This window comes from Chaetura pelagica, unplaced genomic scaffold (assembly GCF_000747805.2).
Source record: "Chaetura pelagica isolate M959 unplaced genomic scaffold, ChaPel_1.0 scaffold104, whole genome shotgun sequence".
Lineage (NCBI taxonomy): Eukaryota > Metazoa > Chordata > Aves > Apodiformes > Apodidae > Chaetura > Chaetura pelagica.
In genome coordinates, this window is record NW_009953786.1 from 3963231 (window position 1) to 3991187 (window position 27957).

General features: G+C 37.0%; 1 protein-coding gene across 1 annotated transcript in view; it reads left to right on the plus strand.

Moving 5' to 3' along the window:
• Window positions 1-27957, plus strand: part of GMDS (GDP-mannose 4,6-dehydratase) — a 353620-nt gene that overhangs the window by 79615 nt on the left and 246048 nt on the right. The window contains exons 5-6 of the mRNA XM_010000967.1: window positions 16895-17087; window positions 17956-18060. Coding sequence (XP_009999269.1) covers window positions 16895-17087; window positions 17956-18060 — 298 coding nt within the window. The remainder of the gene's footprint in view (window positions 1-16894; window positions 17088-17955; window positions 18061-27957) is intronic.

Sequence of the window (27957 nt, forward strand, 5' to 3'; positions counted from 1 at the left end):
AACCACCCCAAATGTGTGTGTTGGTGCTTTTTTTGATTATATGTGATGTCACCATAGTGTTTGTAAATATACCATGGTTTTGGTGATTGTGTTCCTCTACCTTAAAAAGGTCAAGTCTAATAAACTTAGATCCTGACCCAATCAGCAGCTCCACCAGGATGAATCCCTGTGTTTATGGAGAACTTTTCAACTTTGCTGAAGCTGTGTATGCCCTTGAAGTTCAAAGTTAGCTCTGGTTAAGCTGAAGATACTTATAAATATGTTTGGTTTTTTTTCAATAAAAGCCTACTAATACAGACACAGAAAGAATAAGAGATACAAGATGTTTAGAGGAATTTTAGTCTGTTGATCTGTTGCTCTGTAGCATATTACATATGAATGTAAACTTTGAAAGAGGACTTACATTCTGGACAGCATACTGAACAGATCTGGAACTAGTTATCAGGGATAATGTCTGCAGTATTTTGTTCCAAAAATAAAATTGTTACTTCAGATTGCAAAGACAGGAAGTGTATTTCTATGCATCATAACATGAATGCATTTGTTTAATAAGTTCAGATAATTACTTTTGACAAAAAAAAAAAAAAAATCACATACATAAATTCCAATTTAATTTAAATAGATTAATATTTTATAGAATTCTGAAGAAAAAAATTATCAAATCATGAAAATAAAATTCCTGCATTTACAGGTTCAAGACCAAAGCAGTAAAGTGAGAGGGAAGGGAAAAACCTGGTCAATTTCTCTGTATGTGGCCTCACTCTTTACTGAGAAAACAGTATCTCAGACTTGCCAGCTGTGAAATTTTCAGTTCATCTTTACAATGGAACACATTGCATTTTTTTCCACTTTTCAGACAGAGCCTTGAAGAGATGATGGATGAACTGTAGACTCATTGTATTAGAAATACCTATTTCATTTTAAAAGCCCAGTCCTGCCTTGACAAGGCAGTCATCCCTTCTTGTAACAATAGAAGAAAATTCTTGGAGTCATAGTTCAGCTCCAGTGAAAGACTTCATTCAAGGGTTTGATGAATAGCAAAAGGAAATGTGAGAAAAGTAACATGACAGCTAAGGTAGAAACTTCTTGTTACCCCCTCTTTCACTGTCTTGAACTGGAAATTTTTCTTTATATTTAAGATTAGGTGAGACTTCCCAATGCAGGCAGACTTTATTTTCAGCTGAAGGAGAGTTCAAGGATGAACTTGCAGGCTTTAAGGAGACAAAGAATTAATTTGAACTAAGCTTGTAATATGTAAGACGTGCCTTTTAGAGCAAATTTTGCATCTCATCTATTCTTAAAATAGCTTCAATTATGGTATTTCTAGTGGGTCTGAAGAAAATAACAAACATTTGTAACAGACTTCTGAGATGCAGTATTTGCTTTACTGTGTGCTGGAATGTCTTTACATACCATTTTGAGAGCATACTGGTTTTTCAGATGCTGAATATTATACAAATATATAAACTGAATTAGTTTTACATTTAGAATTTTCTGGGAAGTTATAATTTCAAAAGTGTTAGTGGTTGTTAAGTGTTGATGAGAACCGAAGCTTGGAGTGACATTGGGGATACAGAAGATTCCTAGGATCAGATTGCTATATGATTTTGGCTTTATATTTAATTAGATCTCATACCTCCATATGGTGTTTATTACATTCCCATGATAAGATGTTGCACAGTGTTGCTGTGTGCTGGCTGAGAGTGAATATTATCGGTTCAGTAAAGAGCTGATGTGTTCTCTCACCTAAGGAAAAAAAACACACTGTATTTCCTCATTCTATAGGATATGAATTCCCTTTAAAAAAAGCAGGCTGATACATTTATATACTTTAGAAGCATAATAGCTATTTTCTCTGTAAGTTTGGGAAGCTTATAGCATGAAAAAATGTGTCTGCATCTGCATTGCCACACAGAAGATGTAAGTAAATACCAAGTATTTTGAATTGAATATGTTAGCAAAGTCTACCTGAAACTGAGGATTGTTTGTCTAGCCACTATAGCTCAGAAAATTAAAATGGGTTCATTCTGGCTTTTAAAATAAAACACTTCCCAGTGTTATCCACTTAATTTATAGGGAGCTCAGACTTCTACAAGACAATATAGAGAGTATACAATTTCAGTGCTTTCTAATGATTCCTTTTAGCACTACAGGGAGGGGGGGGAAAAAAAGATGTAATTGCATGCAGGTAAGATTGTCAAACAATGTTGAAATTGAAGGGTAGCACAGATTATCTGCATTTTCTGAGTAGTAGCCTTTGCAAAATGGGATTTAATTGCATTTTGTTTATTGTGTTTATTAATCCTGTGACTATTAACTGAGAGCTACTGACTAGTTTGCTTTATGTATCTATGTGGGTTTTCCAACTGGTATTTGTCTTAATGGCTTTTCTTTATCTCTAGTTCTTCATTTATCATACTGACAGGTGACACTACTTCTTTTTACTCATGCTGTTAATTAGGAAAAAATGAGAACTCATTGAAGTTCGAGCTAGAGGGTTGATAAATGTAATAAATCTTCTGTTTTTTATAATCAGAAATACACCTCTTTCTCTTTCCTTTTCCTCCTACCCAACAGAGGGAGCAGAAGAGAGTTCTTGAGGGTGTGGTTATCCTCAGATAATTGCAACCCTGAGGGATCTGAGACACTTGGGCGCATTTCATACCTTGTAGCAGTCCAAGGATGAGATTTTCACACGAAGGTTCCACCCCACCATATTTTATTTTTTACTGCATAAATCAGTCTGTGGGCTTAGGGATCATCTATCAATTCCATAATATTCACCAGGGTACAAAAAGTACTGTTCTAGTCTCATTCAACCTCTTTATTTCTCTGTTCTTCTCCTGCTAAAAAAAAAAAAAAAAGTTGGCAAGATGCTAAAATTATATAATGGTGGTTCTGTATTTAATGCAGAAATCATACATTATCCTAAAAACCCTTCACCCTTGAGAACTCTTTGTACTTTTGAGAACATGATATATGGCTGAATAGTGCACTTAGCAACCATGACTTCATTTAAATCTTTCAGTTTCTGAGAAAGGGAGAACTTAACTGGTATGAAAATTACATATTTTCAGATGCAACTGCAGCTAACATCAGCTTAAATTTGTGTGTGGAGAGAGACTACTCATGCAAGGTTAGAAGTGTTAAAATCTATAGGACTGAAAAGTGAAAAACTTGCTGAGGTTTTGTTTTGTTTTCATGCCAAAACTTTTTAATTTTTTACCAATTATAGAGCTCTTCATCAACTTTTGACTATTTCCATTTTTCAACCTTTCAGCTTCTTTGGTACATACTAGTGACGCAGGATCAAAGACTAACTAATAATTCCGAGCTCCCATATGACACTTTTGTAATTTCCTCTGCTGCTCTGGCTAGCAGGCAGCACCAGTGTGCTTCTCCCCATAGTCTTGTGGTTCCTTGACAGAACTTCTTGTATCCCAGGTGAGGATGCTCAGAGACCCAAAGCAGCTTCAGGTCACCACTCTAGAAATTAACTAAAACTCCTGCTGCAGCAGCGAGACATAGTGTTCTTAGCTTATGTCAGTGTTGTATGGGATCATGGATCTTAACTTGCAGTGGTTTTCCACCCAGCCGTACTTCACAGCTCTTCAGCACATCTCCCTCGTGGACAATCACTGCTCATAGTGACCTGTGCAGTGGGATTGGCTCTGTGGCCTGTAGTAGTTCTAAAGATTCCCCTTTTCCCTATACGCATTTGCAAGCAAATTAGTATTATGACATTGTCTTTTGCTTAATAGGGTGTGACAAAACTTGTAGGCTGAACTTGACATTTTTGTTTGTTTGTTGTTTTTTTCCTGCCTGATCGACAAGCTCTGGAAACACAATTTCCTTAGTTTCTATTAAATTATTGTGAATGCTTTTTGCTTGGAAAGACATAGAAATGGAGTATGCTGTGTTATAGAGGCTTGAGACATTTAGAGAAAACATGTTTGGAAGAGAAGACAGGTTGAAAAAATCCCGAGATAGATTTACATTTCCTTCCACGTTTATCTCGGTGAGATAAATGTGCCCTGTTGGCATGTGTTTATGATCCTCCCATTTCTTGACTGAGTTATCTGTGAGTCATTCAGAAAAGAAAAAGCATTATTGGAAAGTGCTAATTGAAATATTTGCATACAATAGAGACTTGGCATCTGCCTGAGCTATATTTTTTTTTAAAACTAAAATGCAACCGTACACAATTTTACAGACTTCACCTTATTTGTGAAATTTGATGTTACTACTGATTGTGTACAATGATTTGTTCACTACTTTTTTGCCAATTTGGTCTTCCACATTGCTTCTCCAACATGCCTCATCCTAAGGCTGCAAAATTCACTTTGAAAGTAGATGGGGCTTTTCATATGCCAGTCAAGTCTTACCTAAAGCTGCTCTGAAGGGTAGTTTACTGGTATGTTGAATGCCACACTCCAGCATAGGCAAAGAGGAGCACTGTCTTGTAGGTGTCAGTATAATCTCTTGTCTTCTAGCTCTACAAGAGACAAAAAAATTCAGTGCTGTCTTAGGAAACAGTGAGGTGAACTAAAGTAATATACTATTTGTTTGTGGGGTCCTAGAGGGGAAACTCCCAAATACATTGGTTTTATGTCATTAGTTGGTTACCACATCCCTATTTGCTGGATGGTTTTCCTTAATGTTCAAGTGAAAAGCAGCTATTCTTCCTAGTCCTTTTCTCAGTGTCAGAACTCAAGATTTAGGTGAAAAACTGGGCTGAGGTTAGTGTTGTGCATAAGAGTATACAAATCACTTGCAATGTTCTGTTTTGATTTATGATCACCATGCTTCATGAGTGCCAAAGCTGCCTTTTAAAATTAATGCCTATACATTATTTTCTAAGAATTGTAGTGGAGAGGCTTTAGTAGTCAAGAATAAAGGCAAAGGGAATGCCAGCTGAAATTCTAACAGACTGGTCTGTTTTCCAAGAGTATCATCCTGCTTGTTCAGAAAAGGAACAAAAAATGAAGGAGTTTAACCAGAGGGTGTCACCCCTTGAAGCTCTCTGGCCCTTGGCCTTTTCCCCCTTAACTCCATATACCTGTCGAGACACATATGGGTTTTTTTTCTGATTCATTCCACAGGTTTCTTTCTAGCTAGCCACCCACATCCTTCTGATGCAGATGAGTTGACTAAGTAGAACATTTTATGAGGGAGATTGTCTTCAAGTTCGGAGTGCTCACTACGATATAGAAAACTTCAGTGTCTCCCTGAAAGGTTGCAACTGAAGAAGGTTCAGGGTTTTTTGAGTATTATAACCACATTAAAATCTGAATGGTGGTGGTGATAATAGTGTATTCCACTTCTGTAGCTTCCTATCCTACACAGGATGAAGAATTATCACAGTGCACTTTGAGGTATGTAATAATTGCGATCCCCAGCTTGCCTGAAAATAGGAAGTTAAATTAGGTTGTTACTGCTGTAAGTTTACAGAAAGCTGTTTCTACAGGTTTGTTATATCATTCCCAACAAAGCCATTAGCAGCTACTGCATTTGCTACTAATACTCTGATTTGAAAATTAATCATATGTAGCATCTGCATATGCACTAAGTGCTCATCTACTAGGGTTCACCTACTTTAGTATTTCAAGGTAGAGTGGGTTTTTTTGGTTTGTTGCATGTAATTTTAATAAACTTCAGGGATTCAGTGGTTTTCTTTCAGGGTAATTACAAACCTCAGACCACTGTATTTGTTTAAAGAATGTTTTTTAATGTCAGCTGTTCTCAAGAACAAGTAAAAGGGAAAGACAACTGCTGGTTTTGTGGAGAAAAAAAGGTTGATTTTGGAATTTTTTTGAATTGTCCTTTTTTAAGATTTTGAGATGAAATTTCACAGAAGATGACCTTATGTATTGGAGGAAAAGGCAATGATTTGCCCTGTTATAAAAAAAAAAACCAAAAAAACAAAACAAAACCAAAACAACAAAAAAAAAATCCCTGGTGATTTTTTTTCCTGACATGCTGTTGCATGTTTATTCATTTTCCCTGCTGGAGTGCTGAATCAGGAACTAGGAAGGTGGTGACTGTAGGAGCATGTCTTTTGTCAGTACCTGCGTATCTATCCAAATTTACCCCATGCAATTAGCCATCCCAATTTAATTCTTGATGCACATGCCATAAAAATGAACAAAAGCCTCAGGAATTAATTACATAGAAGTCTGAGGTATGCTGAAAACATTCTAGTTAAAGAGGTGTTGTTTTTGGTTGCTTTATGGCAAGCCAGAAAGTAGAACTAGGTCTAGGAAGGTATAACATTGAGCTGATCACTTTTAGTACCTGTAGTGAATGAGGGGAGAAATTGGACTTACAGAGGAGAGTGATCAGATCAGGAATCATTCTGAAGTGATGTAATTTATTTAGAAGATGTGTTTTAATAATACTTTTCTCTAAGAGTGGTATCTTTGTGAACAATATTAGTATTTTAAGAATGGACTGAGTGCATGAATGCAGGCAGGCATTGTTTTCCTGATGAGATGGAGTATTTTGCATCTCTTTTGCCACACTGATGTAGGTGTTGGACTCTGAGCTCTGCACCCTCATGGGTATTTCAGGGCACAGGATATTCCCTAGACAGTTGTGCCCAAGACAAAAAGTCATCATTTTTCTCTGTGTGTGCACACGTGCTTGCTTATTTCCTCAAAAAGTTTCATTTTCTCATTTGTGTCCTTGAAGTCCTACCTGTTTTGAAAGCTTAGCCACAACTGAAGTATTACATACTAAGCTGCAATGTGGGTTCAGAGCCAAGGTACCTGTTCACTCTTAAACTGTGAGGAGTGCAATTATTTGATTTTAGGATCACTGACAATAAAAGAGAGCTAATATAAATTGCTTTATCTTGCATTTTCTGTGGTTTGAGTGCTTCCAGATAGCATTAGGTCCACAGAGAAATAGTAACTTGTCTTCTTGCAGTAATTTGGCTGTTCTGCACCCTTACCTTTCAAATTGAATGGCTAAGTTGGCCATAATTATGGGCAGTCAGTCTAATTATACGTCGGTCTCATTAATAAGTAATACATGTGCATTCATCTAATTCATGTTTTTCTTACAATATCCCTGAGAAGTGGGGAAGCTCTTTTGACCCCCAGTTAGCTAAAAGGAGGGCAATAGTAATTCTTGATGTTAGGAGGAGGAAAATGTTATTTTAATTTTAAAAAATGAAAAAATACCAATTTTTTCATAGAGTAAGGGGTAAAACATTTTGTTTTTTAAGAGGTCTTACAAAGTATTCTAGAAAATGGGGTTTTATGAAGTATGTGTTGTATCTCTACATATGCTTCATTCAGAGTGTGTGTAGAATGACTTAAAGGACTGTGATTTTCCTCATCCTTTTAACATGAGAGCTGTGCTGGATCACTTACTAGGTGGATATAGCACAGGAAGCCAAACCCCAAAATAATAACAAATATAACTTGGAGAACTAGTAGACACTTGTCAGTAGATAATATGTGGGGAAGGAGGGGGAAGGCTTTTGTTTAAAAAGTTTACAGTTTTATAGCCAGTTTTAAGATTGTACTCACTTAAATTGGAAAAAAATTGAGACATTATTCTACAAAGGATCTGCTTTTGTTCAGTGCATTTTATTTCCAGAGTAAATACCCCTAAGGAAAAAAAATCTCTAGTCCATATTCAAATCTATCTAAAATCCATAGAGATGAACATTTTTGGTACTCTGAGGTAGCTGGGAAACAGTTGTTTGAAGTGCTTCTATGATTTCTAAACCAATACCATTGAGCATGAGGAATTGCAGTCTGGGAAATAATGTTAAGTGATAATACCTGCTTAAAAGATACGTTTTTTTCTTTGGTTTAAAAACTAAGACTTCTGGTAGGACCCATAAAACTAGGGAGATACTACTTTATGCATCAATAGGAGTTACAAGAGAGTCAGAGAAGGTAGTAATTTGCCAAGCACTGGGTTAGTACTAGCTTCTAGAAAACACAGAAGTTTTATCAACACTTGGGAGGGTCGACTGAGTTAAGTCATATTTTGCAGTCTTGCTGGCTAGGAAGGCAAAGAGAAGAGAGACTGTTGTCCACAAAGCAGTGCCATAATGGATTATTGCTTTAAGTCAATATCTATCTTGCCATCTGTTGAAAGTCTATCAAAATCATAAAGCAGATAGATGGTAAAGATTTGGTTTTTGTGGAGTTTGTTTCTTTTTTATTTTTGCTTGTGATGATGTTTTTATCACTTGTGTGCAGAACATCTTTCTACATGTTCTGAAAACAAAAGAAGCAAGGATGAAGGGGTTTTTTTAAGCATCAGAAGTAAATGTATATATTTAAATTAATACAATAACCTAGTTGTCTTGTTAGAATTGTAAATAAGCTGTATTTTTAAAATTAATTTCTTTGTATGTGAAAGTGAGTAAAAATGGTGCTCTTTCTTTCAAAGTGACTGCGTTCTCTGCATGCATTTTATTCATAGCTCTCTATTCCCCTGGTACGTATAAAGCAAAATTAATTTGCTATCTTTTTACATCTCCCTTTGAATGTTCTCTAGTGACTCTGAAAGTTGTCTGCTTTTGTCTTTCTACTAAATAGCATTGAAAGCTTCTGGCACAGCTGGACTTCAATATGTAAGAAAGCTTTTAGGGTATTACAGTATCACTACCCATTGAACTTAGAAAATCTGAAACGTCAAAACCTATCCTGACTTTGCTGCATGTGTCTTGCAGTTAAAAACTTGAGTAAACATGTATATTGTTGAAACTATTCCTGAACAAAATCACACTGAAAGGGAATAAAGAATCAATGCCTCTTTTTAAAAGCTTCTTTTCTAATCTCTGTAATTTGAAACTGAAGACTTTGAACAGTGTGTTGAAGATTGTTCTGGAAGATAAATCCCTTACATAGCATAACCTTGACAGCTCCCTTGTTTCATCAAATTAATAACAAATGGATGAGAAGATAAGCAAAACTAATGGGGAGGTTACATTTTTGTGACAAAGGTTTATGGCCATATTGAATCTCATCTTCTGTGATATCCCTCCTCCTTCTCCTCTTGTGCTTTAGTTTTGTTTTGTTGTTTTTTTTACTGTCAGATCTGAACATTCTTCTATCTGAAGGTCTTCTGTGGAAGTGGTATGATGAATAGCAGGTTGGACTATGTGCCTCTGTAAAGTTTCTGTGAACAGCTCTCCACTCCCCCAGTAGAAATCACTGATTTTCTACAAGACCAAGCCTGGTTCTTGTACACTGTACATCCAGTTTCTACTCATTGGATAGTGCTGTATGTGTGAACATTGAAACACACTCCTGTAATTCCATTTTCCCTGTTGTCTTAAAATTGCTGGGGGAGCCACCTCTGAATGTCGTCTGGAACAGCCATTTCCATAAAGCACAGTCAGCTTTCAGCAGGTGGCTCAGGACTGTGTCTGATTGACTTTTGAGAATCTCAAATGGTGGAGATGCCACAGCATCTCTGCACAACCTGTTTCAGTGTTAACCTACCCATGCAGTGAACTTTTTTTCCTAACATCTGATCATAATTTATCATGTTTCAGCTTGTGTCCTTTTTCCTTTAACCAACACTCTTTTAATCCAATCATGCTAAATTCTCTTAATCCTCTAAATTACCTAGTCAATAAACAAAAGAATAAACCATTTACAAGTTACCTTTAGTTGGAGATCTGTTCCAAAATGCACCTTTCAATCAACAGCCAGCAGTCAAGACCACTATACAGAACATATTAAACAGAACATTCTCCATATTAAAATGGAGAATAGATATTCCAATTTAAGAATTGTGGCATCAACATTTTGAAAATAATAGGTAAGTAGTGGTTCTTCTGTATCTCTTTGCTGATCAGGCATAAACACTGAGTGGCTGCTTTAAAGCAAAGGTGAACGTGGTGACCTTGTGAGCTGAATTTACAACAGCACCTGCAGTTTGCCATGGAGGAGTTTAAAGAAACTGAATAATGAATCCAACTATCAATCCCTACTAGTCTGATAAAAATAAAACTTTTGACTACTCAGGGAGTATTTCTCCATGCTTAAGCTCTGCTTTGGGTTAATTTTCTCATGTTTCATCTCTTTTTTTCTTTTTTTTTTTTTTTCCTTTCCCAAGGAAACTTAGGTAGTAGTTTTTATTAATAAGAGGGAAGAAATAAACCTATTTTTAATGCTGCCAAGCTATTTTTCTTCACATATTATTTCAGAGTTTGCATCCAGACCTTGAATTTAATCAGGAGGAGAGTCAAAGTCCAGCCCAGCCATGAGAAGTTGCAGTATGAGCACACACTGTGTAGTATGCTGGGAGGGGAGGAATCTTGCTTCTGACCCTGGAGTATTCAGCTGCACAAAGGAAGTTGCTGCACTTTGGGGAGCACAGGGTGGTTCAATTGCAAGATGGTTGAGGACTTCAGTGACTTTAGCAGCATTCTTGTATCTCGTGTGGACAACAGCAGTATAACTTAGTTGTTCATGAATGTTTTACTGCTCATTGTAACAGCTGCTTTTGGATTCTGCAGTGCCTGATGTTTGGGGATATAGTGAAAGGTGAGGTATGGCTTTACTGCTGTTTGTTACCCTGAGTAATTTTTCCATACTTGGAAGTACACTTTTATGAGACTTTCCCTTCATCTTGCCCACTTTTTCCCCACACCAATTTCCTGGAACTCCATATACCTGGAGGAATGAACACTGTAGAGCCCTGAATTAACTCAGCTCTTCTTTACCCCTCATTTGTGCTCCTTTTGAGGGTGCAAGGGAATGTGTGTTTGGTTTTGGGACAATAAGCAGGTTTGCATTCAAGCTCCTCTCTTTTGTGTGTAATAAAAAGCACTTTGGGGTTACTTGTATAAAATTGAGCTGGTCCCTGAAGCGCAGTCTGTTGTGCTTTTTGGCAAGGGATAGAACATGAATATCATGAAGGATCACTTAAGATCCTTAAACAGCAAATGGCTTATTTTGCACTTTGATCGGGGTCTTTGCACGTAGCAGTGAATGTGAAATACTTGGCCCGTTGATGTGAAAACCGAACTTCTAACCACTTCAAGAGGTCTTTCCAGTTACTTGGTCTGCAATTCATAGTGTGATAAAGCTGTAGTGGAACTCTATGACTGGGATCCCAATGTAAGCATTGGCAGAGAAGCAACACTGCTTATTCTTTTACATCACAAGTAACTTGAAAACTGAAGTTATCCAAGCCCTCTTGCTGGAGCAATATTGTGAATGTCTTGGGTTAACATGAATTTTAGGAAAAAATGTTGACTTCTGCTTATAAAACTTTTTTTTCTTGTGAATTCTCTGCCGATAATAATGTTGTCAAGTTACTCTGATTTTATACAGATCACATTATTTTTTCTAGTTTATTAATGAGAGAACAGCAAAATAAATAGGAAAGAAGATAAATCTACCAAAGACGTATTTCTTTTATCCAGAATTTCAGTCAATATTTTTTCAGTTAATTTCTATTTAGCTAAGAAGTTGAATAGGACTTCAAGATATCGAGTGTTGTTTAATAATAAGCAGTTCAGAGCTACTGAATTGATTATTTTTTTATGTAACAAAAGAAAAATATATAGTTGTTCGGGGAATTTTGGTATCTTTCAACTACTACTTTTATTAGGTGAGAGACTAATGAGTTAAACATTCATTATGGGGGTTGGGGGGAAGAGAAATTGTCATATTCTCCTGAAAGGTTACCTGACATTTTTGTAGATACATAGGTTCTGCCTCATCCTTAGCTCTCCTCAAATGCTTTAGATTTCCTAAAATCTGTAGGATTTTTTTCCCGTGTGTTAGGACTTTATAGGAGTGCTTGGCCCAGAGCTTGTATTAGATTCAGCAACTGGAATGTTATGTTTTTCATGCCTGTTCCTACGGGTTGAGCAGTTTGTTTACTGAGATGTTATAAGGGACCCCAGTGGTTTTTACTGGCAGTGGAAGGCACAGTGAATATTCAAAGCAAACAGAAATTGATTTTTAAAGAATACAAAAAAGCAACCGCTGTGAAACTTGTGAGACTTGAAACATTTCTGAGCGGTTTTTCCACTTGGTGATTTGCTTCTCAGTTATAAACCTTTCTCAATGCTTAAAGAGACCTGATGCATACATTCAACTCTGATTAATCTAAAGAATCTACTGAAAGTTGTTGTGGTTGTTTTTTTTTTTCAAGAGAGCACAGCTGCTTATTTTAATGTTGTAGTTAAGTTAGCCCCTTTTGCTTTTACAGTGAAAGAATAATAATTTAGATTTATATTATCCTATTTCATCCCTAGGTCTTCACATAAGCATCCCTCTTCCCAGCCTTCCAGAAATCCAGTCTTCTGAAACTGAGAAGGCTGCAAGAAGGAGTGGAAGTTTCAAATTGTGACTTATATTCCTTAGGTAAAACATTGAAGCATATGCTGCTAGCACATGCTATTTTGTGTTAAAAGCTAATAATTAATTATTGCAGCTCATCTGTTGTATTGTTCCAAATGACAAAAGAGAGATGAGTTATCCCACAAAGCCAAACCTGTGCGTGTGCACTAAATTGATAATTATTTTTGGAATATTACCACTGCTGACAACACATTGATCAGAAGCAAGCATTGTTTAGTCTGCAGGCTTTAATATAGTACTCATAAACATTATATGATTGTGTTCTTGTGGAGGGCAAGATCCATATGTTTTCATTTAGATAGATTCCAGTAAGCTTTTAAATCTTGTTAAAGACCTTACTAAGCTTGGTTTTGAATGATAATTGGGAAACATATTTAAAACTTTGCTCTATCAAATTAAAATCTCTTGTAGAGATTGAATCTCATGATCACAAAGAAGGAAAGAAATGGAGGGGGGCACAGAAGTTCAAATTCAAAAGGTAGAAGCCAGTTCACAAAACTCATTATAATTTTTGATGCTGCATGGAAGAAGAGACATAGTGTGGTTCAGTGTATCAGTATCGTGTCCTGTGATTCCGCCTGTGTTACAACTAATGAAAATATGCTTTTCTCAAGAAAATTTAATCATCCTATGGGTAAGGTTGGTGGTGTAAATTTTTACTTGCCCAAGAATGTGTTTGAAATGTACTATAATAGTGATGAATCCAGCAGGGAGGATACTCAGTACATAGACGTTCCATATACATAAGGAGTTGAATTTCATCTCAATATTCTTTGAAGCAATACTGCAAGGTGTTCAGGACCTGAAAACCTGGTACTGAAGTACTTTTAACTAAGGATTTGGGTTTCTTCTTGTTGTTCTGTCCACTTCTAATGGCACATCTGAAGTGTATTCATTCATAATATCTCCAGAGATCAATGATGACAACTACAAAAGATTGGTGCCCCCATTTTACTTGGGAAGGGAGTCTCAAGGTCACTCAGACCTTGTTTCAGATGTTTCAAGTAGACAATTTCTGGTTTGTTTCTAAGTCACACTTTCCCTTTGTCACAAAGACTGTCAAAACAGGACAAAGTGTTGGATCCATGACTTCAATATGCTTTGAGAAAACTTTCAGTTTTACAGCTTCTGCCCGGCAAAGAAGTTTCTTTTCCCAGCTCTAGCTGTTAGAAGAATTCCTGTTATTGTCTTCAGAAAAAATTGTTAGTGGCAAGACTTGCCTTACACATTTGACAGTAACTGATAGTTTAGGATTTTTGAGGCTGGAACAGCGTGTCTCTCTTAACTAGCTAAATTTAAAAGCCAATGTGTATATTGCTTCTGCAGGGCATGGTCACCAGCATCTCCATTAGGCTTTCTGTTCTGACTCACCACAGTCTTCATTGGTGTGCAGGGAGATGAGCGTCCAAATTCAGACACTTAAAATAGTTGTCATAAATTGGGCTGTTTGAAAACACTCCTCTGTACGTATTACCTAAGGTCTTTTTTCTACTGGATAAATGTTTAATCTTTTGGAAGGTATTATTTTTAGCCTTCATGCACTTGCCTTTACAATAATTTCCATGAAGTTTTTATTCTCTCAGGTAGTCCCACTGAGCTCAGTGCACCAGTGAAGATTATTTCTATGAATAACCTCTCTGTTGAATCTGTTTTGATATTTGGTTTCTATCACTTAGACTCAGGTCTTTTTGTGTGTTGTATGTGCATGTCAATGTTCCCTTGCACATCCTTTTTAATGTGGTCCCTGCATTTTATTTTTTATTTTTTTTTCTCTAGTTTTTCTGCTGGTCTTACACAAAATAATATTAATAAGGAGAGGGAAATAATGTGGTAATAGATAACTCAGCATATTTTTTTCTGTTCTGCCCTGCTTCTTTTGAGACTGCTTAAGTGATCCAGTATTTTATGAAACTCTTTTACATTCTTAACTTTGAATTGGAGCCAGTGGGCACTTATCTCTTTTTGCCATGTTACTGCCCCTATGCTGCACTGAGTGTCTCAACAGTCCAGCATTTTTGGTGTTGGAGATTTTATTTGGTCAAACCATTTCTGTGTTCATGGATGCCATTCTAGTGTAACCTGTATTCCAAAATAAAATGAGCCTAGTGGTCTGAGTCCTGTCCCTGGTGAACAGTCTGCATTACAAAACCAGCAAAGAGGCACAAAGCTGGTGGTTTCTGCTCGGGGACACTCAGCCCTGGCCAGCATGGAGGCACAATTACCTCACACCCCAGGGAGTGAATTTTCTAGGTGAAGACTAAGGTCATTCATGAGGCAATAGGGAAAAGCATCTCTTGTGAAACTGGTGTCTGCATCAGCCAGGGACACCAGCTCCCAGTGCTGCTGCTGCAGACTCACTGCTCACTCTGGTTAAAAGATTTCATAATCTGGAACCTCTGATCTAAGACCACCTCAGTTATATATGTAATTTACTTTATAGTAGAATATATAAGAAAACATTTGCATTTTCGGGTGATCTAGGCAATCCCACTTTAGCAAGGGATTTGAGCTAGATGATCTCTAGAGGTCCCTTCCAACTCTTAACAGTTCTGTGGTGGTTTTAGCAGATTACTTGTTGGAGGTGATACCTTAATACAGGGAAATTCCTGGTTCTGCTAAAATTAGTGTTTTGCCTCCTTTAGTTAGCAAACTGGGATGTTACTGTGTAAATGTGAAGGTGCTAGCCATATGGTAAAAATACTAATTTATGCTCATTAGTGCATTATTGACTGTATCACCTATTCATTACGATATCTTCCCATGAGTTTCTCTGACAGGAAAGCTGAGAGACCTGAAGTGGCTGAAATCTTTGCGCCAAATGGATTAAAACAGAAAATGCTTAGCACTTCTCAGTGGATCAGTGCTCAGTTTCAGCTGGGTCATACCAGGTTAACAAGCCAAAGTATCAGGTTTCTTTTTTTTCTTTAGGTTAAAAAAAAAAAAAAAAAGGAGAAAGAAAAAGAAAAAAGTAAAATTTGTTTTCATTCATACTGTTAGCTATTTCAGATCAAATCTGTGTGCAAACATTTTTATTTTGGAGCACAGAAGCAAAATTTAGCTTATTTCATACCTGTATTAAATTAACCATAAGTGCAAGTTCAGATTAATCCAATTATTTTTATTTCATCTGCTATGTAAATAATCCTTAAACCTCTAGTGATTACTGAAAGGGGAAAATGGCCTAACAGGAGAAATGAATACAAGGCTTTCTGTTGGAATCTGTAGAGAACATGAAAAAATATCTACAAAGTGACAGGTTTCATACTGATTTCGCTGTGATAGATCAGCTGGGCCAGTTATAGTCATTTACCCTCTGCTCCATTAGCAGTTACTCTAACACTGAAGACTAGTAGATTTGGACTATCTGACTTTGGTAGAGTCCCACTAACCTCAAGAAGTAATTCTTCCTTGGGCCAGGGTGATGGAGGAGATTGTTCAAAAGGTCCGTTCCCCTTTTGTTTTTTTCTAACATTGGCAGTATAAACAGGATTTTATTTTTTTTTAACTGACATACAGAACCAAAATCCCTGGGTTGGAGAGAAAGTATAGAAGGAAGGAGGAATGTGCCTCTGGGGTGGGCACCAGTGGGAGAAAATTCTTCAGAGTCCAGGAGCTCCACCAGCCCATCCAAACAACCAGCCTCACAAAACAAGCAGAGTGAGCTCTGTTCCAAGTGGTTTTCCTCCTGCTTGTTGGGGCAGTCACAATCCATCTCATACCTTCCACTACTTTTTGTAGTAGTTTTCTTCTGTAACTGCAAGGAATAAAATTAACACAATTTTTAAACACTCTGAAAGCTTAGAGTCAAGCATTGCCCTGTGGTTTCTGCAACAATGAAGTTCATCATAAACTGAGGGCTAATGGAGTGGGAAGAGAAAGAGGAGTCACGGCCCAGTAGTATGCATGAATTTCTTCTGGATGCCTCCACCCTTTGCTCTCACACTTCTTCATTCCCTAATATCTGTGCAAAAGACACAGCTCTGGTACACCTTAGCCAGGTGGGGTTGAAAGTCTCATTTATTAGCAGATATTTCTTGTCTTTTTTCTGTTTTGATGGGTGTTTAAATTGCAAAACTTTGGACCTTGTTTAAAGTTTGTGGCTTTTTTAATACATGTTTATGCTGTCATGCTGTCTATCTAAACTATTTTTTTTAAAATATTATTTTTGTCAACTTTAACCAAATTCAAGTGTCTCAAAACCATTACATCTAAGTTAATATCATGCAAATCAGCAGCTGTGGAGATGAGAGAGAACCTGATAATGCTGTCACTGTGGGGAGACTTACTTCTTACTTCACATGGGAAAATAATCCTGAGAAGAGATCAGGGAACACCAGTCTTTTGATTCTGCTATTTATGGAACTACTTGTTTATTCATAGAAATCCTTTGAGGGTACTTCTGTAAACTGAGCATCTAATCTGTACAAAAAGCATCTAGATGGGCTGTGACAAGTGATGTATTACTTTGTTTGGTTGTACATGATCGCAGTATGGTCTTGTTCCCTTGTAAAATTAGTGTTTCTTTATTTCTTTCTCTCTCCAAGATTTCTTTCGACCTAGCAGAATATACTGCTGATGTAGATGGGGTTGGCACTTTGCGGCTCCTGGATGCTATTAAGACCTGTGGCCTTATCAACTCTGTGAAGTTCTACCAAGCCTCTACCAGTGAGCTTTTTGGAAAAGTGCAAGAAATCCCACAAAAGGAGACCACCCCTTTTTACCCAAGATCGCCTTACGGTGAGGATCACTGATGGTGTGTGTGTAGTGTCTGTCTGTTCTCCCTGCTCATGTCTCAGGGCTGAAGTCATTTGGGTGTGAGATTAGACTGACGATAGAGCTGAAGTGACTAGACATGTTGAGAGGCATACCTTTATGAATTACTATATAAAAAGTATTTGCTGCCATTGCCTGGGGGTTGGAAATTAGCATCTCACTTCGCAACACCATGTTCATTCAGCTCAGAGGTAGAGAGCTCTGGTAGAGGAGGGGGAAGGGGGGCTTCTCCTTCATAGAGGGTTGTGAGATACCACTGAGGTGATAAGGTTTCATATTTTTTGTTGCCTAAATGAAAAAAAAAAAAACTCCCAAGAGCTCATTTCTTCCTTCATGAACTTGCATGAAATTTGAAACACTTATTAAAGCAATGTGCGTGGAGGACTTTGGTGATAAAGTTTCAAATCAATTTGAGTGTTAAGGCACCAGATTTTCGCTTTTATTCCTCTGAAGTATTTTTTATTTTTATTAGCAGGGGTCACCACAGTGGTGTATTTCACACGCTCTGGCTGTGTTAATTATATTGTAAAAGAGAAGAGTCTGCTTGACTGTGCATAAGAGAACAAGTGAGAAAGTGACCTAATGCTTCCTAGCCAGGTCAGAGGCTGCAAAGAAATATAGTATTTTCCCATTCAGCTGCTGTTTATTGGGCTGGTTATTTATTTCTCTATGAAATGTGACTCATATAGGGAATGAATCAAATTCTAATGCACTCCACTGTTGAAATGTGGGCTTTACCCTGTGTGTGAGAGAGAGGGGTGTGTATGTGTATCTGTCTGAGCTGTGGACAAGCAGAGCGGAGATACGTGACTCTTTAAAATTCTTTTTGTAGGGGCAGCAAAACTGTATGCCTACTGGATTGTGGTGAACTTCAGAGAGGCCTACAACCTATTTGCTGTGAATGGCATCCTCTTCAACCACGAAAGCCCCAGGAGAGGTTAGAAAATCCATGTGAAACTTTTCCCAACTTTGCATACACCTGACCAGAAAAAATGAAACAATGAATCTAGAGGTTTCATTTAAACTATCCAAGTCACAGTGTTTAATGCAGCTCTCCTGGCAGTCTCAGAGCCTGAAGAAGAGCAGTTTTCTCTTTCAAGCATCATATTGCATTTTCTAGCCCTCTGACACTGAAGGGAGTCTTGCGTACCTCATTTTGTGTATCAGTGCTCTCAAGAGACTGCAATAACATAACATCCCTGAGTTTTATTTCCCTCTTGATAGTAAGTTAAGGCTAAAATGTTGAAGTGGCACATCAAAAAGCAGGTTTTCTAAACACTTAGGTGAGCAACTGCATAACAGATGCAATTTCAGGTGTGACTTGTAGTCAAGGTTTTTATTTGCGTATAAATGTCAGAGGCAGAAATAACAGACCATCAAAATTTGTAAGACTAATGAGTGCAGCCTGATATAGTTTGAAAAATGTGTGCATTATGGCGTATATACCTTGTGACAAGATGGTTTTTAACACATCACTTGAAAATGCCTTTCTGTTTAATCCTTAATAGCAATGCAGCTTAAATTCCACTTAATCATCCCTATTCCTCTTGCTGTACTTTATGAACAATTGATACTGGTAGTTAGTTTGACTAAGGGTCCATGGTTGATTTAAAGTCTCTTACAATGAGACTTTGAACAATGACAGTTTTCCTCTGCCCTGAAAGTACTGTGACTGTAGAAAACACTCTAACATAAAACTTTAAAAACACAGAAAACTGAATTCCTAGTGCAGAAGCCTTTTATTGTGGGCTCTTTTTAAATGAAAAGTAAATTCAAGTTTTACAGAATGCAATTATATAAATTATAGCTTGGCACAAAATACAATAATTTTAATAGTATTTACAAATATAAAAGAGACCATAATTGCAACTCTGCTTAAAAAAAAAAAAAAAAAAAAAAGGAAAAAAAAAAAAAAAAAAAAAAAAAGTGAAAAAAAAAATAAAGAGAGAAAGAGAAACAAAAAGGAGCCAGTGTCAATAGGATTTAAATGTTGATTTCAGTCTTTGAGAGTCACAGCTGCAAAACCTCATAGCACAATGGTTAGTCAACATTCGCAGTAAGTGGTTACAGAAGTTGGTGCATCACTTCACTGGAGCAGATGACAGTACAAGTTCAAAATGACAGGAGAATCAAATTCACAAGACTGTTACATTTAGAAGCCCTAATACTTTGCTTTCTTTTAAACAGTTCACTGTGATGTATTCTTGGTGCACTCTAAACTGATGTCTAAACTGCTCTGAGTGATTGTTATGTAATTAAAACATTCTGATGAACATAAAATGAGGAAATGTACAATGACATATATTAGCTTGGCATAATTTCTAGTAACTCTAAGAAGCTACAAGCTGAGATGGAAATTACTTGAACACATTTACCATTTGTGCTACTTCTCTATAGGCTCGTGCTATTTTGAAGGAGGAAAGGTTCAATGCTTGTTGCTGTTTTGATCCCTCTGCCATTTGTTCCAGCTTTGACACTGCTGCACTGGCTGTCCCAGTCCAAAGTCTTTTCAACACCTTTAATGTCCCTTTGGAGAACCCAAGTCTGCACTTTGAAGTCTCAGGATGTAATTTTAGTTGTGTATATGCACTGGGTGCAATTTTAAGCCCCTTATGCTACAAACAGGAATCTTGTCTTAGAAATGGTTTTGGGTCACTCCATTTGCCTTAGCTGAGTGTAAATGCCATAAAAGTAACTGTAGCCACAGCTCAGTATCAGTTGGTGATTTCATGGAGAAAGTCTGAAAACTTATACAGAGAAGAAAATGGAAGAAAAATAGCTTTGAGATTGTTTCTTAATAGCCTTTCATCACTCTCATAATATTTTTGAAGACTGCAAAGTAGTTTGGGAGGTAAAGAAGATTTAACTGAAATATCAAATTTATATGCAGAGATGGTAATACAGAAATTTTAAAATGTCTTATGGTTTGGTTTTTTAAAAAAAATATTGTTATTCTACTGATTTCAGAGATTGAGAATACCTAAATAAACTAATACAGGTTTTATTCCAATATTATATACCGTTATTCCAGTTGGTTTAGTGTTACACTGGATGGATTGAATACAACATTCCATTGATGGTAATACTAAGTGAATCTTGTCCAGACAAAGCATAATGCTTGGGAATCAGTAGAGAGCAGGAGGCTGTGACAGTGAACAGACAACTGTAAAGAGTTTGCTTCACGATCTCTTCATATAGTGTTCAGATATTATACTATACACAAGCCTAGTGTAAATGAGAACTGTCTAATCTCAAGAGCTGATTCCCTGAGAAAGGAATGTAGAAATATGTATCTCTTAATTCAAAATGCCAGTTCTTCTTAGCCTTCCTGGTTTTAACTCAGAAAGGAGCACCAGTAGTTAATCTCTTGTAGCCTGTATAATAATAGAAACAGAGTTCATAAGGGTAAAGAGTGCTTAAGTCTAATATGAGAGGTTTCCTATTTCTCAAAATTACCAAGGCTTGAGAGCAGTGTTGGCTTTGAGAAGCTTGTTTGATTTTCTACTTTTATCTTGCTCTAGAAGAGAAAGACTGTAACAGGAACAGTTCTTAAGATGTAGCACCAAACTGCAAATCTGAACACTTAAATTCACTGTGTGGGCTTGCTTTTAAGTCTGATGTTTCATATTCTGACAGCCACAGCGACTATACAAAAAACACCATTGATAAATTCCAGGTTGGCTGAACCCACTGTCTGAGCCTTACATCTTAATTTAGGACTGGTATGGCATTATTAAATTGCACAAATACTTAATTATTAAATACTTAATTATTAAATTGCACAAATCTATACTCAAGACACATATGTATGTAAAGCCAGATAATTTTATCTAAAATTTTACAAGAAGTAAAATTGGTGGCTATTTTAGATTAATCTTATATACTTCTACTTTCAGCCTTTTTGTACTACTTTCTTTTCTATTTTTTTGTTTGATTATTTTTATTATACCTACTGCCTTTCATTTCTTAGTCACTTTTACAGTTCTGTAAGACAAAATAGTCACTTTTTGACCATGCTACTCAGCTCAAATAATTCAAAACATCTGCACTGAAGTGAATAGGGTCATTTTGATTTACGTCAGTTGAAGATCTAGCATAGTACTTCCAGTAGTGGTCTGGTAATGTAAGATTTTTGTTTGCTTAGTGGAACCTGTGTTAGCAGTATAACTTGCTAAGGCTGATTTCTTCAGTTACTTTCATTGTTTTTATCCAGGTGTAGATCAAGCATTTCCTGATTTATGACAAAGCTGAAGGAGAATAGGATCTTCCATTTCTGAAGCTTTTTCATTTGCTAAATATGCCACTAGCTGAAAAGCAAAATGCTCTCAGCAATGATAGTAAGCTACAAGGTGGCCTCTGGTTCTAAAACTGAACAAACATAACCCCAAACTTTTCCAGAATGCTGGGGTTTTTGGGGGGTTTTTGTGTTTGGTTGGTTGTTTTTTTTTTCCAAGACAACCAAATGGGGGAAGTGATGGCCATCAAGTTGCTGGTGGTGGTTGGCCACGGCTCCCAGTATTAACAGTGTAGAAATGTTTGCCCTGTAGCAATATTGGAAAGGTATTTCTGTCCAGTGAGATGACTGTTTTGACAGTGGAAGAGTGAGGCAATTAGCAAGCCTAGCTTTCAGGAAAGCTGGGGCTCAATCCAAGCCTGTTTGACACCACTGGAAGTATTCCTGTTCTTTTGTTGGGCTCTGGATCTCACTAATACCTCCTTTTCTAAGTGAGAAAGCAAGCTACTTGTTGACAGTGTCATTTAATTCTTCCCAGACAAGCCCTTACTTTTTTTTTTTTTACTTTTTTTTTTCCTCTTCAGTTTTGTGCAAGAAGTTTTCTCAGGTTTACAAGATGTGCCTTTGGATGTCTGAGATAACTTTCTGATTTGGTTAACCGCTTCACTGCTTGCCTCATCTGATCTTTATCTGCCAAGATGTACAAACATGTACAGCAAGTTCCCTAACACAATGCAACAGAAGGTTGTTTGGCTTTTGTTGTGGGTTTTGTTGGTTTTTTGGTTTTCCCTATGTAATAAGTACTTTGCCTCCACACATGACATCACTGTGTAGATCATTCAGTAGGGAGTTTTTGTTTGTTTTATACCAACCCTGGCAAAGCAGTTGTCATCAGACCATTCCTGTATAGCCAGAGGCAAGGGATACAACTGCTCATTTCTGTGATCTCTTTCAGCCAGAGAGGAAATGGCTAGGTGTTAAGATTGCAGACTGAATGTTGTCAAAGTATATGTAGTAAGATTAAAATGAAAAGAAATCATGATTTAAGGAGAATGGGGAGTGTTCGTTGCTTTTGTTGTGCATCTGGATCACAGGTTTGCCAGGGGTAGCAGTGTAAGAGGTTTGCCTACTCACTGTAAATGTGTTTGGGTATCTTTTGACTTTATGGGATTACTTGTTACCTTTTTTTTCATTTATTTTCTAACAAGATTTCAGTCTCCCTTTTGCCTCTATTTCATAGAGAAGGCAGAAGCAGATGGTGACATTTGCTACTGACTTTCACAAGAAATCCCTACAATCTCTACTGTAACAGCTGCTCTTCTTTGTCTCCCAGAAAGAGACGTAGCCAACATCTGCCAGATTTCCCTTTCTAATTTCTTTGGTTGAGGAGACTAATTGCTAGACTCCTGACACACTTTCTATGCTAGAAGAGCATGGTCAACCTGGCACTGTTGGAAATACTTAGTGCTTTTGCTGGTGCTCTTTTTGTAAGTTTAGGCCTATGAAAGACACAAATATAAAATGTTCAGTGTGGAGCTATGTCTCCCTTATTTAACACAAAATTTCCCAACCCACAGATATATCTCAACAGCAAAAGTCAGCAGAATGTTGCTTTTGTCTTGCTGACTCCTTGCTGGGTGAGAAGAATGCAGGCTGACTAGTAACATCAGGGATTATCTGCCCAGCATATTGAAAACTTGATGGCAAGGTACCATGGCCGATATAAAAAGAGTTACTCAGACACTTATGTGCTAGGGATCAGCCAAGACCATTTCATGCTTTTTCATGTTTCAACAGAGAAAGCATGCAGTGTCCTGAAGACATGCATTCTTACTGACTTTCTTTCTGCTGTGAGACTGATCCTGCTAAGTGATCCATGCAGGTGTTTTCTTATCTACACATGCAGTCAAACATCAGTAGGGATAAATGTGAGCATTAGGGTCTACTTGTACAGATGGATTTTCAGTAATACTGACTGCAATAATAGAAAATTTCCAGGTAATACCTCTGTGCTATTTTATCTAAATATGTATTTTCCCCTTGAAAAAAAATCTACCGTTACAAAGTAAGTTAATTCAGTTAATTATGCTGATGTTGGACCCAATACTGACCAATTACTGCTGATCAGAACACGTCGCAGTATATGATTTTTTCTATTTTTTATGTAGCTAATATGTCATCTTCAGAGTTAAATTATGAGTGGGCTTCCCTCTGAGATGTTTTTTTTTTAAAAGCAGTGCCAGACTTCTGAAATAAGAATGGAAGACTGAGAACTGGCTGAGAACATTTCTGCATGCCCTTTTTATCTCAGCTTTTGTCATCCAGGTAGTCCAGGTCAGTGCTATGGAACTTGTCCTGGAGGGGAAAAAAACAGCCATGTACATGAACTGAATCAGGATATAAAAAGATATTTTTCTCAAATGAGTCCCAGTTGAGGAAAGATGCTGTGTTGAACAATCTAATGGCTGAGATATTTTTTATGAAGCCTTTGCAACAATAGTTTGTGGGAATCCTTACCATCTTGTAATTTATTTTTTTTCTTTTCAGTCTTAAAGTAGCCCTGATTCTGTACTTCTCTATCCACTCTATGCACTTTTCTGGGGTCTGTTACCAGTTTATCTAAGTAATTATGGATATAGCTCGTACCAAAACTAAGTATTTCTTGCCTGTGGGTTTAGATTTTTGGAACAGCTGCATTTGCAACCCAGATCTCTCCTTGAGCAAATAATTATCTTATCAGGTGCATCTTTTTGTCATTAAATCATGTGCTCCCTTGTGGCTTATACTGTGTTGAGAAGAAAGTAGATTACAGTTTTTGCTATTTGCCATGATTAATTTAAATTTCTTTTCATCTCAAAAAAAAAAAAAAAAAAAACAAAACAAACAAAAAAACCAAAAAACCAGAGCATCCTCACAATTTACAAAATAATTTACAAAATGTCAAAACTGCTGAATTTAGAAAACATTGTTGGTGTAATACTTAACATTCATCAAGTTTTAACTGCAGATATCAGCGTTAGTTTCTTAAACTGGGAGCTGGCAAACTACTTTTCTTTAATGAAATATGAGTCCAAAAACTTGAAAATAAAATGTGGAAGGTACAGAGTTCAGCAATGGGAAAGGGAGTGGTCAAAGCAACTGTCTCACCTCTGTTGTTCTTATGCCTTCACTTATGCACAAACTGTAACAAGGTTTTTAGAAATAAGGTGGTTTAGATGCCTATTTCCCTTTTCCCTTGTTAAATTTATTTATCCTCAGGCAAAACACAATGTAAAATATTACATTGTCCTTTCTTGCACATGTATAAATAAGAAGTGGGAGTTTTATATCTTGAATTTTAGAGACTAAGTTAAAGTTGATGTGGAGTTTGCTGAAGTTCAGAAGAATAGAACTGCCATAGTGGTTTCAGCTGAAAGTCCTTTTAACCCAAGTATCCCTTTGCCCTTGCTGGATCATCAAGGGAGAGCATAGGCAATAGTATAGACACAGAGTGGTCATCTCAATCTGCAGTAGCTAATGGGTAAGAGATTATGCATGAAAGATGCACCTGGGGTCTTCTCCCTGGACCAAGGCTCTGTTGGAATTCAGTCCAAGCTGCTGCACATGAAATCCTTTCTGAAGGAAACCACTTTAGCTGGGGAATAACATCTCCTTTGAATGCATGGTTAAGTCATAGCTCAGGTCTATTCAGAGTCTAGGGCAAGAGAGCATACTGCAAGGTACAGTTTCTTCAGACCTGGAGACTCAGCCACATCCATATTTCTTGGTTTTGTCACTTGAGCTGTTTTTTTCTTGCAGTTGCATTTCCATGATTATTCTGTTGTGAATCACTAAGATTTCTTCTTGCATTTTCACCTCAAATTCAAATAATGTCATTTTCTTTCCAAACTAGTCAGAGTGAAGAAAGGAAAGAAATCACACAAAGAGCAAAGGTCACATCATTAGGGCAACAAAGATGATTGGGGGTTTGGAGCATCTCCCTTATGAGGAAAGGCTGAGAGAGCTGAGAATCTTTAGCCTGGAGAAGAGAAAGCTGAGGGGGGAGCTTATTACTGCCTACAAGTGTCTAAAGGGTGAGTGCAAGGAAGATGGAGCCAGACTCTTTTTGGTAGTCCCCAGTGACAGGAAGAGGGGCAATCGGTACAAGCTGGAACGTCAGAAGTTCCATTTAAATGTGAGGAAAAACTTATGTACGGTGAGGGTGACAGAGCACAGGTTTCCCAGGGAAGTTGTGGAGACCCCTTCTCTGGAGATATTCAAGACCTGCCTGGATGCAGCCCTGAGTAATGTGCTCTAGGGGATCCTGCTTTAGCGGGGGAGTTGGACCAGATGGTCTCTAGAGGTCCCTTCCAACTCTGACGATTCTGTGATTTCATGATTATTGCAAGAGGTATGTTGCATAAATGAATCTGTCTTGTTGATAGTCTATAAGTAACTAATGTTTAGTATTTTATTAATTATTATTTTTGGAATTATTTTCTAAACTTTTGAAGGCTTTGTCTTACCATGATTGTTTGCATAAATTCTCTCAAATCTATAAATTTCTCATGTCATATATATACCAGTGCAATTCTGCTTTGTTAGCTTCCTAGTGTGTAACCCAACATCAGTGATGCCAGTGTTCCCCTGGATGTATGAAGTAATTACCATTAGCAATTGGTTACAGCTCATCTTCAGAGTCCTGGATGTCACTGTAGAGCTCTTACTATGTACAAGAGACTCTGTAAGCCTTATTCTGCAACCTTCAATCTTTGGGCATCATCTAGCAGGTGCAGAAACCTGAAAGTGGGTTCATACATGTAGGCTGTATACACAGTGACTGCCATGCTTACTGGGCCCATCTGAGTATCTGAAATACTGTGCATCCTGTTTTCCTTAAAATAGCACTCCTGTAGGTTGGTGTTTCCCTCTCATTAGAACTTTATTTCCTTTGTCTTGCATAATTAAAAAAAATATTTTAATAGTAGATCCATTTAAAATGCATGTTTTTCTGAGAACGTTTTTTGAAATCTACCTCAGTCCTTTAAGACATGGGAAACTGATCAAGAGAGACTCTAATTCACAATAAAACAGTTCCACCAGCAGTGATATGAAAAACACTGCAGAAGGGTACGGCAACTGGTTATTCCTCAGTGAAGTCTTCAGGATTCATGAAAAACAAATGGGAAATACAATGTAATCAAATGACATTCATAACATTCATCATATAGAGAGATTTTATATCAGTGTCATAGGGAGGTGAACTACTTTACCTGAGGTCAGGGAGAAGGTTAGCACATTTGGTCAGAGCTTTGTTTGAACTTTGGAACAATATTTTTTTCTGCTTCGATTGCACTTACTCTATAATGAAGTTTCTCAGAAAGTTGTGTTTAAAAACATGAAGCAAAACCACACAAGCATTGCATGTATAGGTAGTTTGATTTCAGACCATTACATGTATCATGTACTTTTTTTTGGGATGCATGAAAGCTTTGTTTATAAACATAACTTGTCTCTTGGAAATAGCTGAGCAGACTGCTGATTTGTGTCAGTCTTGCTCCTCTAACTGCAAGTAATTTTTGAGCAGATTTTAACTTCTGTTACAAGGACTTTTAGAAATAAATTCTGTCAGTGGTATGTTTCCCACACCATTGATGTGTGCACTTCTTGCAAACCAAGCTAAAATATTTTCTTTTCAACAATTTGCCTTTCATAGATGCTTCAAATTTAAGTATGTTTTCCTTAATTGTTAGGAACCAATTGGCAGATGAAAGCTACAGCCAAAAGCATGAGTATTCTCAAACAGTTTACAAGTATTTCTTGCAATAAAACCTGTTGCCAGATGCTATTTAGAAATGCTATAGAAATCCTGCAGGAATGCTGATGGATTTTTATTTTTTATTGCAATAACTTGATTTCATGATATAGAAAGGAAACAGATTTACAAGTAGTAAAAGAATTGTCCAGCAAAGCATCTCACATCTCCACTTCATGTGTTTGTTGTGTTGGATTTTTTCTCATTTATATTAAAAGCTTTGCATGAAATGCAATTTAAGGGGTTTATTCATTGCATCAATATCCAGCAGTAGGCAGATTGAGAATATTTGCCAGAAACTTTAGAATAAAATCTTATGGTGACCCCAAGTTAGGCAGTGTGAATATGGAAAATTCAGAGCTCGAAAACAAGTCCAGGTAACCTGGGAAAAATATCAGTAACACACATAAACATCTTACTTTGCATTTCTTTTTAAAATTTTTGAAACAGTTGTTTTAATTTGTAAATTTTCGTTGTGCTTTCTTGCTGACACCTTTCTCTTCTCAGCCCCACCTCATGCCCATATTCTGAGTCATTGTGTGCTTTATTAGAGATACTTGAGTTGCCTGGTATGCTACATGCTCTCACACTTTGTTTCTATTTGCTGCAGATAGTAACAAAACAGATGAGATCTTTTGTTACCATTATTGCACTTCTTCAAAACAAATAGAGACATTGTGCAACTTCAAAGATCAGGAACTGTCATCAAGTTTCTCAAATTTTATATTCTTTAAAATGGAGTAAATTGAAAGGTGTCCCTGCTTCTGTCATTGAAAATCAGGCCAGTAATTGCTAATTTTAAGATG